At 39.6% G+C, this 20551-nt stretch overlaps 2 protein-coding genes across 8 annotated transcripts in view; both read right to left on the reverse strand.

The window, feature by feature from the left end:
* The window catches only part of TFDP1 (transcription factor Dp-1), a 29377-nt gene extending 13364 nt beyond the window's left edge, over nucleotides 1-16013 (reverse strand). For 2 of the 6 annotated variants that reach the window (XM_048493774.1, XM_048493769.1), the window contains exons 1-3: nucleotides 15874-16013; nucleotides 13823-13908; nucleotides 1656-1722 (exon numbers count right to left, since the gene is read on the reverse strand). In XM_048493774.1, coding sequence (XP_048349731.1) covers nucleotides 1656-1722; nucleotides 13823-13834 — 79 coding nt within the window. In that variant the 5' untranslated portion in view covers nucleotides 13835-13908; nucleotides 15874-16013. Of the gene's footprint in view, nucleotides 1-1655; nucleotides 1723-13822; nucleotides 13909-14289; nucleotides 14480-14754; nucleotides 14826-14845; nucleotides 14868-15873 lie in introns of those variants that run through there. The other 4 variants (XM_048493773.1, XM_048493770.1, XM_048493772.1 and 1 more) reach the window with 4 other exon arrangements.
* A 1305-nt stretch (nucleotides 16014-17318) lies between these two features.
* Nucleotides 17319-20551, reverse strand: part of TMCO3 (transmembrane and coiled-coil domains 3) — a 33183-nt gene continuing 29950 nt past the window's right edge. For both annotated transcript variants that reach the window (XM_048493121.1, XM_048493122.1), the window contains exon 13: nucleotides 17319-18805. In XM_048493121.1, the coding sequence (XP_048349078.1) occupies nucleotides 18692-18805 (114 nt within the window). In that variant the 3' untranslated portion in view covers nucleotides 17319-18691. The remainder of the gene's footprint in view (nucleotides 18806-20551) is intronic.

Below are 20551 nucleotides of genomic sequence, written 5' to 3' on the forward strand. Positions count from 1 at the left end.
ACAATAAGCTTTGGGACTTTGGAACCGAGCTAAACTGAAGTGACTGAGAAGGCATGCCACGCTGCACACAAAATCAGTTTCTCATCCATAAGTTAAGGGCCCAGTGGCAAATATGATGTGTCTTCTCTTCCCACACAGAGAAGTGGGGAGGACCACATGATAGACTATAAACAACCTGGAACTATGGAGGCACTCTGAACACTACCATAGAACTTTGCGTGTTTAGGGGAGGGAAAGTGTGCCCACAAACTTTGGCTGGCTACCAAAGCTAGTCAGAACACGGACAGCCCCAGATATCATCCTCAACATGTGACAACGCACCAAGCTGTTGCAGTATACCACGTAAATAAAGTCTTCATTAAGACAAATCCTCCAGATTGGACAACAATCCATTTGGTACGGATAAACCCGTTTTTATTTGTTTCATTACCGAGCAAAACAATTCCACTCAAGTGTGGATTTCTCAGAGACAAACACAGGTGTTTACCAGACCAGTTCCTCACAATTCAACTGCAACTTACAGATCTCGTACTCCCAATGGAGCTTGGAATAGAAGAACTAGGGTAAATTGGCACCTGGCTATATACACTCAGCTCCTCTGCTGACAATCAACACGATACAATAATGAAACATCCTACTCTAGACCACTACAAATATTGTCAACACATTGCTAGCCAGATGTTCACTGTTATTTTATTTACAAAGCTAAATCTGTATCTTATTTCAACCAGTTATGACTAGAAAGCCTAGTAATAGTCGTTCATATTTTATACATAACTTGATTGATTTTGCTCCTCACCCGTATACAATGAATGTATATCAAGAATAGTGTTCCAGTTTTTGAGAAAAATTACTGGAGCGACTGTTACATCAAATTTGATGAAAAATTTAAGCACATCCTTTAATCTCTCCTATAATCTCTCCTTCTGAAATCAAGGGGACTGCTGTGCAGAATAATGCCAGTTTAAGCCCATTGACATCAATGGGCAGAGTGGAGTAATTCTACATATAATTCCATGGCAAGGCTGGAATTCTGGGTCTGAAAGTGAGTCCAACCGAACACAATGTGGCCTGCTTCTGAAATAACAAGCATAGGATCATGCTGTTAGCTGCATCGCCCTCAATGTAATTTTCCCGTAGAACCGGATGAAAACCAGGGCACTTTCAATTCATCTGGCTTATGATTAATTGGACTTCCACAGCAAATTCTACTGCACACATAGCAACAAATGCATTATAGCACATTATTTACAGAAATATAAACTCCAAGGAACATTCAAACTCACATACTAATGTTGCCTGCCAATCACACCATAATAATAAATCATTAATTTCATGCGAAAAATTAACAAAAGCATCACTAGAAAGGGAGTTTACTGGTTAAACCAGGTGTGTCCAACTCTGGCACTTCCAATGTTCAGGGACTACAATTCCCATAGACCCTGCTGGCATGGCCAATTTGCCATGCCAGCAGGGGCTGATGGGAATTGTAGTCCATGAACATCTGAAGCGCCACCAAAGTTGGACACATCTGGGTTAAACGGATAATGCATCCCAGCCTGTTTTCATGCTCACAGTAAAAGAGTGGATTTAATTTTTTCACAAAAAGTCATTTGTGAAAACAGTGGAACATATTTGTCAATGAAAGATCTCACCTTTTCCAGGACTAAGATTCTGGTCTATATAAACCTTCAGTTCTCCATTAGCTTCAATTAGGCCAGCCTTTGAAAGAAGACAAATATACTTAAATTCAACAGAAAATATTTTACAACCAAATTACAATCATCCATTACAAGCTTTAAGGCAGAGAAATCAGTACACCTATAGATTTCTGTATAGTATACGGTATTGTACATGTTTTGGCATGACCTTATTAACAGATTCACTTTAGATTAAGCAATTCATCTTTTTGACACAGCCCATATAAATCTCAACCACAAAGCTAATTATTGGTATGACCACTCATACAAATGCAATATGTGAAAAGCAACAGCAAATGGATGGTGGCAACTTTCTCTGAAACAGAAGGAGTGGCTACGTCATGCATCAGGAATGGCAAAGGAAGGAAAGGAGATGCCAGTGTTAAACTGCTTGAGCTCTTCCAACATCCTGCAACACTTAGAATAATGTATCTCAGAACTACAAGGACAGGTAAACAGCTATAAGTGAGTATATAACACCCAATTGCAATTTCTGAACCACAACTAAGGCTCAGTTGGTGGAGGGATGATGTAGGGAAGCAAAAGATGAAACCCTCTTCCCACACTAAAGTATAACTAAAGTGTCACAAGGCCTCAGGTATTCAGTCTGGCAGGTGAGTCCAGGGCACTACTGCTACCACCAGGACTTCACAGCAGGTGTCTTGGAAACCTGGAGAACACACAGTTGTTTACTAGCTGGAGAACACACAGTTGTTTATTAGCTATTTCCAGATTTAGACTGGTACCCTATGGGGCACTTCCAGTCAGCTTGCCAACTCCACCCACTAAAAAAATACATGAACAAAGGAACTGGGAAAGCAGCTCTTCAAGAGATATGAACTGTTTTGAACCACAATTCTGAATCCTGAAAACAAGGCAAATATGACAGTCACGCATTATACTGTACGTCTAGTGTTATATTATATCAGCTCCAGAAACCCAACAACCATGACAATGGGGGATGTGGTTTGTTGGCCTTTGTTAGCAATAAACATGTGATATATTCTTTCACGGTCCTCTGGAAAGGTCTCTTTAAACCTACCTACCACAAATTCTTCTCCTCTCACCTATTTTTCAAACAAAAGTTCTAGAGCATTTCCTTTGAACAACTGCTAATTTCAGAAATCCATTTAAAATGTCCATCTCGCTAGCAGCTAATACAAACAGAATAAAGACTGCGGTTAACATTTTGGAGTAAGGTAGCTTTACACAGCAATGCACATTCCGTATTAGGACCCACACCATGATGCTTAAAAATACTGACTGCAATATTTCAGATCACCATTTTGTACCATGGGGCTCTTATACATGATTGAATCCAAATAGTAACTGGGCTGGGACCCTGGTAGGATCTTGGCACATTGGGTCTAAGGTGCGATACTAGGTTTGTCCCTAGATACCTCTTCTTCCTTCAAGAAGACATTTGGCATCATGGTTTACCACAGAGCTGGGTAACTTGAAGAACCTCCAAAGCTGTTTGGAGCACTGTTGGCACAAAACTTGGGCAAAATCTAAAAGAACATGAAATAGTCTATACTGAAAAGCCTATGAGGTTGTAACACCAGAGGCAAATAACTTTTTTGTTTTCTATTTCATTAACTAACACCCAACACTATTTAGGTTAGTACAGCAATGACTGACTCCAAGATCAGAGTTCCAAACTCGTAAGTTCCTTTCTATTACTGCGACTTTTTTGGGAGGGGAGGGCTTCCAAAATATTCAGTACAAGGCAGACTTGCATTTCATTACATTTCCTGAAGGTTCACATGGGTGAAATTTTCAAGAGGCCATTAATACAAGTTGTCAGGTTCTTAAAGGAATTCATGTTGATTTGTTTCTATTTTTGTAAGCCTTATGGGGTCCAAATGGAGGGAAATGGTATAAGAAATGAATGGGCTTATTCAGAATTCACTTATTCAGAATTCACTGGAGTAACTCTCCTTAGGATTGCACTGTAAAAATACCAAGTAGGGGTCTTGCACAGCAGGACTGCTGCTTGGCTGATTACATCAGCGGCAGATGGTACTGCAGTGTGGGTTTTATTCTCATACTCCTCTTCCAAGTGTATTTTGTCCTTTTAAAAATTACCCTTCTTCCTTTCTGCACTTATACCACCTTTGTGTGTGCAGCTCTGTCTCTCATAGCAGCCGTTTTTTGCCACCCTGTCCCAGAGTTCAAACGGTGACCACATTTTCAAGAAGCTTGCGTACCCCTGCAATATATCATGCTAGACAAAAACAACTCTTTCCATGCTTATTTAGAGAAGTCAGTATTAAAAAAACTCTTATATTAGGATCCCTAGTACTAGATGTATTTTAATGCTGTCTTCGGTCAATCAACCAGTACGGCAACGGCTGCCATTACATCCAGATTCAGAAGTATCAAGAACTCTTATATGAGTCCAGCAACACTTTAAAAACAAAATACATTCTAGCATAAGCTTTCATTAAACATGGTACACTTCATCAGATGCACAGAGCAGCCATCTCGGGTGGGGGGTGGGGGGGGGATGTGAATTACAAGGAAGGGCCAATGTAACCACAGACCAAGAAAAGAATAACAACCCATCCAACACGTGAGAACTTTTGGTAGATAGGCAGGGGATGGCTAACATACAATTTAATTATGGTATCTAATGTCAAATATGGTAATTTGATTCAACAGGGAAATACAGAGATCTTAGAAAGGTACAGCTGATCTACCATCTGAACAAAATGGGTCATGCTCAAGCAGGGCCACTGACACTGAGTAGAGGAATCAATGTTCTTCCTCAAGGTAAGAAGAGTATTAAACATTTTACTCCATCGGCCTGAATTTCATTTCTCCCCTGGAAGTTCTTTTGAAGGGGAACAACAACTTTTTTGATCAGCATGTCCAGGAAGGTTAAAATGTCCCTGGCCTTGGTTTCTGAACACTGGTGATTTCTGATGTCAAAATGTCTGTGAGCAAGGAAAGCGCTGTCACCCAGGGCTTCTAAAAGAAAACTATGAAAATCCATGACAAATTTCAGATTGCTGATGATGTGGCTGTTCAGAATGATGATGTTTAGAAACTCCTATAAATAAACCTACTCTGACTCATACCTTTTATTTTATAGAAAGCAAGAATCATAATGACTGGATCCTATATAAAATTTGTACTATTGATAAATTAACTATACAAGAACTCTTGCCTTCATTGATTAACTGTCACAGCCAGCTACATAGCAGACTGCTATCTGGAGACTTACAGTATTCAATTATTCTGATTAATATAATAATCCTTTTGATTGATTAAAAAAAAGTGCCTTGATTAACTGAACAGCACTTTTTAAACATTTATTTAAAACAGCCCATTTAAAAACTCTTGGAAGTATAATTTTAGATTTGTCTCCTTCTCTCACATAGTGGAATGGATATTTCTGGACTGATCTACCAGGAAAACTGAATACTATGGATAGCAACTATGACAATTACCCATTGCAAAGATCCAGTAACAAGTACATCAGAAAGACATGGTCATGGAATTGCAAGCAAATCTACACTGTGACCTTCCTTACTAGGCCTCTTGCAATCCAGAGGTCATCTTCTCCTTCCAGCCACCAAAATGAAAATCATTTTGCAAATAGGTAGATAAGCAAATTACTAAGTTCTTACTCATACAAGAGGGGTCTATAAAATGCAAAATAATTTAGTCAAAAATAATTTAGTCAAAAATAATTTAGTCAAAAATAATTGACTTGCTGAAAGTCAAAGCAGATTACACAGTATAGGTCAACAGAATGGGACATCCAATCATCAATACAATAGGGTTTGGATTATACAGATCTGAAAACAAGTAGAAATTTCAAACAGAGCTGGAACAAGTATGAACTTTTAACCATGGTAATTAAAAACTATAGAAACAAGCCTGGAGCACACTTAAAGTGATAGGTAGCAATGAAATAGGGTAAGTTTGAGTCTCTAGCCTTCTACCAATACAACTTCCTGACCATTTTATTACAGTACTGTACAGTGTAACTTAACATCTAGGACATACAAGACCTCTTCAAACTTTTCAATACACACTAACAAAAATCTGTAAGTCTGTACAAGCTTATTTGTTAAAACAAACTTATTTTTAAAAAACCTAACTAGAATTTAAAAAGCATGGGCAAATTTTTATCAGAACTGCTAGTTTTCAGTTTCCATAAAAACAAAGTTAGTGAAGAAATGCTACAATCAATAATCCTTGAAGCTTTTTGTGCAATACATCAGAAATTGGTCCAGAGTATAAACAGGTCACTGAACTCAATTTACCAACTGTTCTGTAAACAGACACTTTTCTAAAAACATGAAGTATGTTAGAATGAAGCATTACAGTGTAGAACAGTCAGAGGCAGCGGGTGGCTGCACTGACCCATTTGTATCCTCTGCTGGTACAAGGCACACACACGTTAGTGGAGGGGCAAAGATGCCAGTGGCTAGCTACCCCTCAACTCCACAGCAGCAAAAGCAGGAAATCTAGGCTTTCGTGGAGCTGCACTGGTATCCCAATTGGAAGCCGGGGGGGGGGGGGGGTCCCCAGGGGCAGGTTTGTGGCTTGTTGTACCATGGACCAGGTCAAAGGGTGGCACAAGTCCTTTAAGCCCCTTTGAGAGCTTACTGGGGGCTGGCTTTTTCTGCCTCCTGCACCACCAGAAAGTCTTCTGGAGGCAGCAGGGTACTGCCGCAGCAGGGCTGTCCTCAGCCACCTGGGAACCAGGATTGGAATGCCCATATTATACACCACAAAGTCCTTTAGCTACAGCTAATTTCTATCAGACACCTTACAACCTTTTCTTTCCTACCTCAAATTTGCAAGACAGAAAGTTGTAGGATGGCTCATGCACTAAATTAAAACATCTCTACAATAACCATGATGGCCACATGTCGAGAGAATTCAGTCGAGAGAAAATGCAGAACTGTGTTTTATATGACCATTGAAATCCTCTTAGCAACAACCGTTCAAACAGCTAGTTTTCTGTAATTCAGAAAGCAAAATCAGGTTCCAATGCTGACTATACTTAGTTGGATGAAAATTCCACTGCTGCAAGTGGGTTTACATCAAAATAAATTATTTCAAACCAAGAAACCAGGAGACTGCCCTCAGTTGTCATATACACCAACTACATATGAATCAACTAATCTAACAAAGCACAACTGTATTATTGATAAAACTCATGTTTCATCTTATATTTCTGTTGCAAATATAATTCAGAGCAATTTCAAGCACTGACTGCAATTTGTTTCAGATCCAGGTATGCAGGATGAAAACTGCTTGAGAGCTAACATAATCTGCATTGTTCAGTGTTCTACATGTGCGAACACCAAATGCAGCTACTTGCCTCAGAAGACTAGTCACACCCAAACCACAGAAAAAGATCATGCTTTCTGTAAGGAACAGGCACTATTGGCAAATGCTTCTGCATCAATACCAGTATACCAAGTTTTCATTTTCCTACATAAGCATACTGCATGTTCCTTAAATTGCATTCAAAGTAACTTGGACTTTTTTTGGAACTACTTATGAAAATATGGTATGTTCTAAATTTTTTGCTCCGTGTCACTTAGAACTAAGCTTTCACTAAAACTAGAGCCACTGAATTCAGCTGTCCACGTCAATTTTGGGGTCTGTAAAAGCTGCACTGCATAAAATGCATTTATTGTATGGGTAACAATATCCATAGATTAGTTTTGTACACAATCTTATGTCTATACATACAGCAGAATGAGGTGGAACTGGGGTGGCAAGAATAGTAGGAGAACACACTGTACCACTTTGGAATGCAGGAAAAGGATTATATTTTTCAGAGTTCACATAACATTACTGATTTCCTGTACAGAGAAACTAGAATAGTCTGCAGAGTGTTAGGATAAAATCTTCCCTTTTTAATTCATAGGGTGTTTTTAACATTTTTTTAAATGTATTCACTTTTATATGCAACAGTATAGCTCATTCTACCACCTCAGGATTTTATCATCACATTTTACTGTATGTGTAAACAGGTCCCAAGGCCAACTTGAAATGCCTACTGTTCCTGAGCCTTGCTTCTGATTCCATTATAATTCTTCCAACATATCTTAAAAACAGCAGCAACATACCCCTTAGCTTTCCCAAGCATATTCACTGGTCAGTCTACTGTCACCTGTATTCACACGAGCTTTTATCATTCAACTCAAACCTGGGAAACTGAGATGGAAAAAAGAAAACAGAGGAAGGCAATGGCAACCCATTTGTGTTAAGTCTCTTGCCTTGGAAACCCGATTAGGCTGCCATGAGCCAGCTGCAGCTTGATAGAACTTTACACACACATTCACATGAGTTTTTATCATTCTACTCAAAACTGGGGAACATTAAGGGCAAGGAACAAAGCAGAAAATGTAGTATAATACATAGCCTGAACTATCCCATACACTGACTGGGCAAATGCGCATCACAGTTTTGTGACCAAGAGCAAAAATGAAAAGATGCCAAGACAGAGTCCAGGACCAGTTAGCTACGAAACTGACTAAAGATGAGGCAGTCCTGGACTTCATCCAGAATTATATTTAAAACTCAGTGTGAGATGCAACTTGCTGAAGTAACAAGCACCATAATATTCAATCCAGCATCTAAGTAAACAACAAGTTGCCAAAGAAGACCAAGATGAACACATTTCATTTCAGAAGAGGAAACTGCAAAAATGAGAGGATTAGTAAAACGGAAGTTGAAAGAGGGGGTGGGGTGGGGTCAATTCTCATCAGACTGTTTGGAAGATCTTAATATCTACAATAACTGAACCTTAGACAGAACATATACTTCAGATCAGGAGAGGTATCATCAAAGGATATCAGCATAGTTAAACAACAAGACCAAGAAAATAGTGCAACGGAAGGCTTTACTTTTAAGAAGTAAATGGGTAAAATGAGAAAGCAACACAAGCCTGGCAAAACAAATATAAGCTGCAAGTCAGGCAGAATGAGAGTTTAAAGGAAAGTGTATACTAAGAATTTTTAACAGAAGAAAACTGAGACATTCAGTGAAAAATAACCTTAACAATTGCTAAAGGAAGAAGAGAAATTCCAGAGAAGTGAATGAATTCTTTGCATCACTTTCTATGGACAGTGTGGGGCAGCGACCCACGTTAGAACCACTATTTTCAGGGGCTGAAAAACTGACTCAAGAAGATGTGACAAGAGATACTGGTTAGGGCTAACTGAGGAGGATATTCCGCTAAGAAGGAATAAAGTTGCAGCCAATGACCGTTTCGTTCCTGTTGCAGCACTGTTCTATTGCTTCATTCTCATACTTTGCAATTCAGCTCTGTTGCATTATATATTGTACAGATAATACTGTTAATTGTGCTCTAATTTGTGCAATACAATTATACTCACCATTTTTTGCATCTTTACTGTATACTATTCCCATTGAATTTTTAATTGTGTAATCCATCTTAACCCTCAATGAGAAAGGCGGACTAAAAATGAAATAAACAGCTTAAAAACAGAGATTGCATGCACTAAAGACTCGTAAGGAACTCAGACGTGAAATTGTTGATCACTTATTAAAAAACAGCAAATATAATAAAGAAAAAGCGAAATACTGAGAATTCAGAAAGTTAGCCTGAGACACATTCAAAGTAAACTTGCAGAAATCTGTATTTAAGATGGGATTATTAGGAATAGAAAGGAACAGGCCATATTGAGGAAATATCAGCACAGAATTTTCCAAGACTGTTGGCAACAGTGGAGTAGCGCCCAGGGAGCAGGGGATGTTTTGCACTGGGTGTGCGCTGGTGCAGGGGCGTTCTGGGGCAGGTGGGGCCATGGCAGGGGCACAGGGCACACATGTGCCCCAGGTGCAGTTCCCTGCTATGGCTCTGGCTGACAACCACATAGATAAGGAAGAATTAGTAGCATTTATATACTTGAACTTTTAAAAAGCATTTGGTAACGTCTCTTGCCAAAAGAATCAAAGCAAATGTAAATGCTGAGAACTGAAGTAAATTGTTCTCTTAATGGAAATAAATATACATGTAGAGTCCACAGGGGGCAGATCTATGCTGTTTTAAATTATTCATAAATAATCTGAAATGGAGATAAGGGGAGCAGGGAGGTAAAAACAAAATAATCTCTTCCAATTGTGCAAGCAGACAATACCACAAAAATGTGTGAAGAGACACATGGTACTATGATTTAAAAAAAAAACCCTTCCCAACTTTCCATTTACCCTGACAGTGCACGAACAAGGGGCAACTTGCCAGGAAAGAGATCTTGGGATCATGGAGGGAAATCTAATGAAGATTTTGCCTCATTTTCGGACACTGGTGAAAAAGGTAAATTCTACAGCAGGGACTATTAAGAATTGAAGTAAAAATAAAACAATCAGTACTGTAGTGTCCTTGTATAGGTCTGAGCAGCTACATTTTGAATAATGTTTACTGACAGTCTCCATCTAAATGAAGATGAGATGAAGAAAGGAGCAACAAATGTGATCCAGGAGTAAAGACTAGCAGAGTTTAATTTATTTGGAGGGGAGGGAATAAAGAGTATAAAATTATCCATAGCCTGGAGAAAATAGAAAACTTTCTATTACTAGAAATTGATAGAAAGCAAACAAAAGGAAGCAGTATTTCATTCAAAGAACAGCTTGTGGAGATTCAGAGGGTAGTGATGATAACTTTTTGAACCGGTTTAAAAAGGGATCAAGACAAATTCCTGGAGGTTAGATCTATCAGTGAATCTGGGCCTCTGTCTTCATAGGCAACATATGCTGAGTTCCAATAACTAGGGACAGAAGCAGGGAGAGGTTTTCATCTCTCATGTTCTTCAAGGGTGTCTGGCCTGTAACTACTGGAAGGATGTGGCACTAGATGGACCACTGGTCTGAGTCAGAACAGTTCTTCTTATGTCCCTATTTTAATTTTATGATAGTTATTATTTGCAAACCCCACATACAAACTTAAATCAGATGAAGATTTTTTTTTAATTAAGTAACAGCAACTAGAAGTCTACACAACAAGGTCTGAAGTAAAGATCCAGCAATTTATGTAACCTTGGTTCGAATGGTTTGAAATCCCTAGCCCTCCAAATCTTCCTTTCTTCGGCCTGTTAAGGTATACAGCCCTTACTCTTAAAACCCTGTGTTTTCTTCAGAGCCCTTCTTTCATTAGCCATACAGATTTACATCTAAAGCATGTTCATCACCAAAATACTCCCCTAGCCCATGCCAGAGTTATCTGTTTTTGTGTTTACCCTTTCTTTGGGAGGGGGTGTGTATGCCACAGTCTGTCCTTGAAGACCCAATCAGTTATTACATGATATTTGCAGGGAACTACAGATCAAGAAACAGAACAAGCCAAAATCTTCTTCTGTGCAGTTAACTAGTTAATCAGTTTTTGGCCATATAAAAGATGCCGATTCAGAAGGCAGAACACCATACACTGGGGAAGCTATCACTTCCTCGTGACACAGACACATTACTTCCCCCCCCCTTTTTTTTTAAGCTAGGACAATGTTATCTGGCTATTTAAACATATCTTAGTGAACTTCCGTATAGAATATCACATATTTAAAGTGCTATAGGCATTTCTATTGGCATTTCTTTTGTTTTACAAGTCATTTCCTTAAGACAGCTTGATTCCTTTCATGGAATGGGAAATAATTTGTTGAAATTTCATCACATAAAATGGATCTGCCAACTCTAAACTCTAAAAACAAGCTTTATATTCTTTAGCAGGCAGGCAGCAATACATTTTGAAACTGATACTGAATGCCCAAATTTTGTTTTGCTTTTATAAGGACGTTCAATGGCACAGCTCTAAACAGGACAGACAAAACTTTATCCCTGCATATTTAGGCATGTATTTAAATCAGAAGTCTATTTTTTTAAAAAAAACTAATTGAATTCTATTTTTTAATAACCTGGTTTAAAAGAAAATCTAAAATTAATACAAATACATTAGAACCTTTGAAAAAACTCCTAAAATTGAATCCTGTTTCAGGTTAAAGGTTGCATTTTGCTTAATCACTGGAAATGAAACAATACACCATGGATTGTGTTTAATATTATAAACTACCAAATCCATGAGTAGCAGGTGTTGCGGGAGACAGAATTCAGGAGATGCCATCTTATTTTATCACCAAGCCCCCTTCCGCACACGCAAAATAATGCATTTTCAAACCACTTTCACAACTGTTTGCAAGTGGATTTTGCTATTCCACACAGCTTCAAAGAGCACTGAAAGCTGTTTGAAAGTGCATTATTCTGCATGTGCAGAATGAGCCTATGTTCATAGCCCATGCTCCTATTTTATCTCTTTAGCAAATCCTATTAACATTTACTTAGAAGCCAGTCCCATTTTGTTCAAATGAATTTACCACTAAATAAGTATGCACAAGATACCTTAGCAATTATGCCATCCTGTTTAGGATCTCTGAATCCATCAGAGATTATGAAACAGAAATCTTCTTTCTGTTTCTGAAGTATAACTTTGCAGGCTACATGGGCTTCCTGACCATAGATTCTGGAGTACGATCCAACATCATAAAGGCTCCCTAGTCACAATTAAGATGTTTTAAATTACAACAAGCAATAATTCTATATGTTTGTTTAAGAATAATGAATTTCAAGCTGGAAAACTTAATGTAAGTATCTTAAATTGATGCTTTTTCTTAATCATATAAATCATAAGCACCACACAACTTGTGACCTACCAAACTGATCACAGGCTATGACGTGCTCTGGGTATGGCAGTCTACTTCTTGTTTTATGAGCCTCAAAATCATGCACATTGCAAACCATAGCACATGGCTGGTAAATTATGTTTTGCTCAGTGGGTCACAAGATGCTCACCACTATCCTAAATCAGTGTGATCACAAATTCTGATTATACTTCTGGAAAAATTTATTATATTGCTACAGCTGATTTCATATTTTTCCAAGTTCTATAAAGGAAGAGTTTTAAATTGTGGCAATTGGGTTTTGTGCTTTCATTTTTAAAAATTATAACTTGGGTCCACAACAAAGCAAGGAAATCAAATGAGTCAAAACAGCCATTTTAAACAGGGTACAAGACTTAACCAAACTAGTATTGTGTGTTCACCAGTTTAACACATTCTGCTATTCTTTCAGTTCTGCCTGAAGACTTCCAAGAAACCTTAAAGCTTGTTCATTGTTTTGTGGTACTTTGTTTAGTCCTGCTAAAACTACTGATGGTTTCAGGAATTTCTTTATGAAGCAATACAGCTACCAATAACCTTTGTTTACGCTGATGATGCAATTCCAGAAAGAGGTTAATAGTAGGGGACACACTTTGAAACATACATACTACCTATCATTTTTAATCTGAAATATAATTAAAGATAATTCACTGATCAAAGGGTGTTCAATAATATGTATATTTTTTGTATTTAAGACACAGAAAACACTGAAAAAGCAGCTTTAAGTCAGCAAGTAACCAAGTCAGCATTATCAAAAAATTAAGTTACAAATAGCCGATTGCAGCTTGCCAAGTCAAATTTTTGTGCTATACAAATACTTCTTAAACACCTTATATGGAAACAGTCAAGTTATTGTCACAACTTTATTAGGCAACAACCTAGCAAATAAGCATGAAATCTCTTTCAACTTTTGGAAATGTTATTTTCTTTATAGTGAACCAGCGAGCAAAACTGGTACATAATTAAAGTATGACAGGGTCAATGGGGACCCAAATATAAGCAAATTTGGCTCATGATCTTACTGTCCTAAAGTGCAAATAATACCAATAGAATAATGTTGCAGCCCAAGCTATTCTGCTAGAATTTTAGTCCAACTTGATAAAGGACCAAAAGGGTGGTGATGTAAGAGCCAACATTGTCAGATTGTATGCCAGTGCTACACCAAACAATGGGACTATTTATTTATTAGAGAAGGAGTCTACATTACATCACAAGGCTATGTGTTACATCAGTGCATCTAGACCCAATTACAATACAGGAGAAGTCTCATAAAGATGCTCTGCTACACTCATGCAGCACTGGATGAGGCCGCTTCACTTACCTTATGATGGATGCTACACCAACATAGGATCAGAACAAATACCTAGCTTTCATGAATGGTAATCTGTATTTGTTGGATTATTTTACTACAAACATACTTACATCTTTTGCCATGTTACCAAATCCAATAAATCAATTCTCCACTTCTTTGAGCACCACAAGAGGAACGAGGAATCTAGTGCTATATTCTAAAACAAAACAAAAACATTATGGAAAGTAACAAAGTTAATGAAGTGACACACATTTGAAAACCAAGCTTACTATTAGGCACTTATTTACTTTCAACAAAAAAGCTAAAAAAACAAAACACACAGATCCAGCTCAAACGTAAAACCACTGAGGACTTTCAACAGCTTCCCTGCAAGTAGGTAAAACAACAAACTTCAAGGTATCTGGCTTCTTCCTTTTGAACCCCTAGAGAAGAAAGCCTAAACTGACAGCTCAGGGATCACTGAAGGGACGAGGAAACCTGGAAGGGCATAGCAAAACATAATTATGCTTCATATATCAATACATACACAGCCAACACTGTATTGCACAAGAGGAGGGGGGATCTGCCTGTGCCTGACCTGAATTAGAGCAGCTAGGCCCTGGGGGCCCACCCTCTCCGCTCACTGCCCCAAATCCTAAACAAAACGCATACTGCCTCGCCATGCAAGCATCCAAGTAGGCCCGGGAAATGTCTATGCTGCTACAAGCGAGGGAAAGGAGACTGAACCTCAGAGCGCCTGCAAGCAAAAAAAAAAAAAAAAGCAGCCAGGCAAACAGCATCTACGGTTCACAGAGCAACTCCCGCCCCCTGCACCTTCCCGCCCCCTCTCCAGGGCCTCAGCAGAGCCCTGGAAGTCTAGCCCAATAATAACTGACGTCTGAGGAAAAAAGATATGGGCCACCCATGCGCCAATCTCGCCCTCATTCGTATCACTCGAAGGGGGGGGGGGGTGGAGAAGAAGGAAGAGGAGCTCTTCCTCCCATGCAAACCGTCCCGCCTAAACGTCCCCCCGCCCCAGCAGCGGCAGCCTCCACTCTCCCACCTGGGTACCTGAAGAAGTGGTGGAGGAGGAGGAATAGGGAGCAAACTCCATCCCCCCACCACCACACGCTCCCGAGCAATCCCCCACCCACCCACAGCGCCGCTCTGCATGGGAAAAGAGATGCCAACTGCACATGTGCAATGCACAGCCCTCCTCAAAAACCCCTCGGGGGTGGGGAGGAAAAAGAAAGGAGGTGCTGCTGCTGCTGCTGCTGCTGCTGCTCCTTCCCCTCGCCCGGGGAAGTGGCTGTGTTTTGGAAGGAAGAGGTGTGCTTCCTGCTCCCTCCTCCGTCCTACTAGGAAAGAATAAACTCGCTTGCTGGAATCATTTTGAGGGGGAGGAGAATGACAAAGTTTTTTAAAAACACACAATTTTTTTGCCCCAGTTTCAAAGGTTCCCAGAAATGGTGGGATATCGCTAAGGGGGAAAAGTGGCGGGGGGGGGGGGGGGCTGTTGCTTCTTCAAACTCCACTCCAACGAAGTCTTTCCCTCCCCCCTTCCCCATGAAGCCCCTTTGCAACTGTGTTAAACTGCAGCTCCATAACCCAGAACGGAGTTCTGCAAGCCTGCCTGCAGACTCAGACCGGGTAACAGGACAGGGCTGCAAAACTAGACCTGCTTACTTCGGATTGTTAATTTTGTTTAATGCACTGAAATTAACGGGGTGCTTCTCACACTGAACTTGAGCCAGAGTCGGGCTGCGATACTCGGGAGTTGGGGCCATTGCAAGCAACCAGTCTCACTTGCAGGGCTAAGGGTCGGGGGAGTGTAATCCTGGAACTGGGAGGAAGCCCCCCCCCCCTTGCATTGAGTAAGCATCCTGCATCCGTGTGCATCCTGCATTAAGGTCGGGCTGCAAGACCATCCCTCTCCAAAGCGCCATCATTGCCTGCCTCTGCCAACGTTAGCCTAGCGCAGAGAAGGCGCTCTCTCCTTCCTGCCCTCTCTGGCTCATGGATCCCTCACACCTGTTCACAGTCCCTGCACTGAGGACAGCTGGATGGGAGGGAGGGGGGTGCAACGCCCGCCATTCAAACGCCCCCTCCCCACCAGCGACGACCCCCCACAATTATTGCCTTTTCGGTGGCTGGCAGGAAGGGGAGAAAAATTGAAACTTACACTTTTGTGCGTCCCTCCGGCGTGACGCTGCGCGCTGACGTCACGGGCGGTAACGTGCCCCACAGAGGCACACGCGGGGAGATCGCCGCTTCCCTCCCCCAGCTCATCATCTCCAACCAACACACGCGCTTCGGCCGGCCTATTGGGGCATGCACGCATGCGCGAGGTTTTCGCGCCTTGGCGATGGCACCACGCCTTCCTCCGGCCGGACGGTTGAGCGCGCGGGAATTTAGAGCGCGAGACCGCTCGCCCCCTGCTGCTGACCTGGCTGCGGCTCATTCCGAACAGCATATTTATAACGAGTTGCAGCAATCGTTGTAAATGAACTCTTTTTCCCTCTTTATAAAAGGGAAATGAATTCATGTATAACAATTGCAACTGGTTATAAATATGCTGTGCGGAATCCACGTAAATGGCGCTGTCTGTTGGTGTTTTGTATGTTGAGCTGAAGGCATCCTCATGAGCCTCAAGACTGGAGGGAAGGGATGCCTTCTTTATACTATCATCATGTCCTCCCCTCGGTTCATGTGGCTCGTTTGAAAGCCTTGTAGACACATGGACTAAAAATGAACAATATAGTCAGAGCTCTGCTAAAATTTTAAATTGTTATTAACAGTGCGACCCTACTGTCCCAACTCCAAACTAGGACTATTGAATACTGTGAACTCAAGTACGTATATTTTAAGTCTCTGGAGTAATTTATTGGGTTTACGGGCTCCAGGAGTTTTTATGGCTGGGTCACTAGGTTGTGACATCATCTGGAGTTGAACCTGATAAGCTGATATGCTTACACTTATGGAATTGCATTGGTACTGCATTACACTGTAAATCTTGTAGTGCATGCCTAAACATAGTTTTAAAAGGGTTTGTTACTTCAGGATAGCAGAAGATGAATGTGCTTGGAGGAGGAGATTCTGTTTATGAGAGAATACCAAAAGTTTAAAGGAAATGCAATAGGGAGTTGCAGGGCAAGATGGAACTAATTCTGTAAAAGCTGACTATCAAAAGGAAATTAAAGTGAATGGGTAAAGTAAAAAGTCAATTGTGGTCAGCAACTTAAAAATCCAGGCATACCCCTCCCATCTGCCATCTGAAACTTATTGCCCATGTTTATGATCAACCTTACCCAATAATAAGGCTTACCCAACCTTACCCAATAATGGCTTCCTTTAGATCAGTGGTTCCCGACCTGGGGTATGCACCAGAACATTTGGGGGTACCTGAAAAGATTACATATTGGGTTTGCTAATATGGGGGTACAATTTTAGGGAGATGGGTTGCCAAGAGGTACACAAGTGGAAAAAGGTTGGGAACCACTATTTTAGATGGACAGAATTATTAGCATAGATATAAAATGCCTTAAAATAGTTTGTGTCCATATTTCCTTTCTGTTATCTCCTCAAAGTTAAAAGACTTGTTTCATCTGATGCGCTCTTGTTTATTTTTAATTGCTAGTTTTATACCAGTACATATATGTGTACTTTTCTAAAGTTGATTGCTACTATCTTTTTTAATTGTTGTCTAATCAACAGAAAGGTAGGATACAAAGGTTTTATTTAGATGTGATATAATTGAGAATTACATACAAATATAAATCATTTCAAAAATTAAAATAGGAAAGCAACATGAGCCACCTTTACAATATCATGAGGGATAATTTGTTAAATTGAACAAAATTCTGAGGTAAAAGTTCTTAGTATGGTGATGCAAAAAAATTTAAGAGTAAAGATTGACTCTAGAGGAATTGTCAGGAGTCCTCAACAGGATATAAAACGATTTCCTTCTAGTTAATTTTTTAAAACTGTTGCTTAGTCATCAGTCCATCAATTTCAGCTACAAAGAGGCTTCAGTTTCTAATACTGAAGTTCTATAGCTGTAGATTTCAGCAAGCATTGCTAAAATTGTTCAGATGACAGAGAAAGCTGTCTATACCAATGCATTTTTGCAAAAAGGATAACAATAGCCATTTATAGTTACATTTTAAGTTAGAATTGAAAGAGTGTATTAGCTGAACACTTATTTTTATTTTCTCTGAAAATGTATTTTCTGAGTTGTGAAGTTTTTGAAAATGCTCAAGTTATTTTCTTACCCATCTGGAGTGTTTTTGAAAACACTCAAGTTATTTTCTGAATTACCCATCTGGAAAAAAGACAAAACCCAAATACACTTTCCCCACTTCCAGGAAAACATTCAATTTCTACTGAACTTTGGTCTCAAACAATTAACATAAAATAAGAAATTCTCAATGATATCAATAAAACAGGTCCATTTCCAATCTCAATAAATTATTTATCAATCAACAATTATAGTATGAAATCAAAGTTACAGTAAGTACAAGACAGTAAAATGGACAAATCAGAGGAAATACCATTCTTTAGGAATTTTAAATCCTTAGATTTAACAGTTTTCAACATTACTTTTGAAATAAATAATTAAACTTTATATACCACAGAAAATACATGTTTTGTGGCTGACATTAGACTAGAAAAATGTACTCAAAAGTTCCATAACGATACCACAGGTACCATAAAATACACAGTTCTCTGCAGTGAATGCAAATAATGTTAAAAAAGGCACAGTAGTCAATGATTAGTGTTACAGATTGCTTTTTAAAAAGAAAAATCCAATTTTGCATAACCAATTTAACAGAAATATTATTCCATATTTCAAAACAAGAATTTGTTTCGTGAAAAATGTTGCATTTTGTTTCATCAGTGTACTCCTAACTAAATACAAAAACATAAAACTTTGTTTTCTGTGTAAGAAATTAAACAACCATGTAGGCAGGTACTGCACGGAAGCTTTTGTAATAACATCTTCATGAGCTCAGCCGTCTTTCTGGCCTTGGTACACACTTCATAATTGCAGCTCTCCACAATGCCGGTGCAAGCAACAGGCTTAGAGTAGTGACACTCAATATCAGGAGGTAGACCTAGGAATTGAGAACAAAAGGGGTTATAATTGATAGGAACGTATACAGAAAACATAAGATGTTTGGTGAAAAACACTGTAATTATTTTAGGTTAGCATTAACGTATGAGTAGTATCAGATTGTCAAGTCCTTTTAGCCTAACCTTGGTTTCCAAATCTGGGAAGTTTCACAGTCTTCCTGAACTCTAGATTTTCATACTTGAAATGGTATGAAAGCTTGATTGTACTATAACCCTGAATCATTTTTTGAAAATCTTGACAAAATGTTGGCTCTTCTTGTCTTTTATCATTTTGGCTACAGTTCTATATGTTCAGATTCATATTCGAAAGTCTAACACAAGAGTGCCCTCTGGACCACATACTGTTTCCACTACCAATACAATTTTCTATGCAGAATTGACTAGTCAATAAACTTTTGAAAATAAAGTGATAATCAACTGATTAGCTGCCATTTGAAATCCTGTTGCATGTGCAGGCACTTGCCCTTGGCTCTTAAAGTTAAAATCCTTTATTTGATCTGCTCAGGTGTTTTCATCTATACATCTAATTCTGAACCACATCCCAGACTGTGGATCAAAAAATCTGCACGATGGAGCCAGGTACAGAAAGAAAATGTTTTTTATAAAATTATGTAGAACTCCCAACTTTGCAAAAGGACCTTAAACCAATAAAAGAAGGTACAAAAGTGGATTTAAAAGTTTTTAAATGATGAGTTATTGCAACATTACTTGAAAGGATCCCAGGAGCTGTTCTAAATCTCAGACAAATTATAGTTGGCTAAGTAATCCCAAATGGATGCATCAGTTTCATATTGAAACTTGGAAGTCAGGGGGAAAGAAGGAAGCTCAGGAAAGAAAAAGGCAAATTCTATGTTGGGGATAATTAGGAAAGGAATTGAGAATAAAACTGCAAAGATTGTCATGCCCTTATATAAAGCCGTGGTGCGACCGCACTTGGAGTACTGTGTTCAGTTCTGGTCGCCACATCTCAAAAAGGATATTGAAGAGATAGAAAAAGTGCAGAGAAGGGCAACGAGGATGATTGAGGGACTGGAGCACCTTCCTTATGAGGAGAGGCTGCAGCGTTTGGGACTCTTTAGCTTGGAGAGAGACGTCTGAGGGGGGATATGATTGAAGTCTATAAAATTATGCATGGGGTAGAAAATGTTGACAGAGAGAAATTTTTCTCTCTTTCTCACAATACTAGAACCAGGGGGCATTCATTGAAAATGCTGGGTGGAAGAATTAGGACTAATAAAAGGAAACACTTCTTCACGCAACGTGTGATTGGTGTTTGGAATATGCTGCCACAGGAGGTGGTGATGGCCACTAACCTGGATAGCTTTAAAAGGGGCTTGGACAGATTTATGGAGGAGAAGTCGATTTATGGCTACCAATCTTGATCCTCTTGATCTGAGATTGCAAATGCCTTAACAGTCCAGGTGCTTGGGAGCAACAGCCGCAGAAGGCCATTGCGTTCACATCCTGCATGTGAGCTCCCAAAGGCACCTGGTGGGCCACTGCGAGTAGCAGAGTGCTGGACTAGATGGACTCTGGTCTGATCCAGCTGGCTTGTTCTTATGTTCTTATGTTCTAAAGAGAGAGAAGGGCCACGAAACAAAGGAGGTAAGGAAAGACAAGAAACTGTGAGGGTTGTAAGAGGGAGGGAGGGAAGTAAGGAAAGTAGAAGTAGCACAGGAAAAGAGCACCAATTGGGTCCTCTATTTGAACTAAGCTGTCCACCCCTA

The sequence above is a fragment of the Sphaerodactylus townsendi genome, linkage group LG04 (genome assembly GCF_021028975.2).
Source record: "Sphaerodactylus townsendi isolate TG3544 linkage group LG04, MPM_Stown_v2.3, whole genome shotgun sequence".
In the NCBI taxonomy this organism is placed as follows: domain Eukaryota; kingdom Metazoa; phylum Chordata; class Lepidosauria; order Squamata; family Sphaerodactylidae; genus Sphaerodactylus; species Sphaerodactylus townsendi.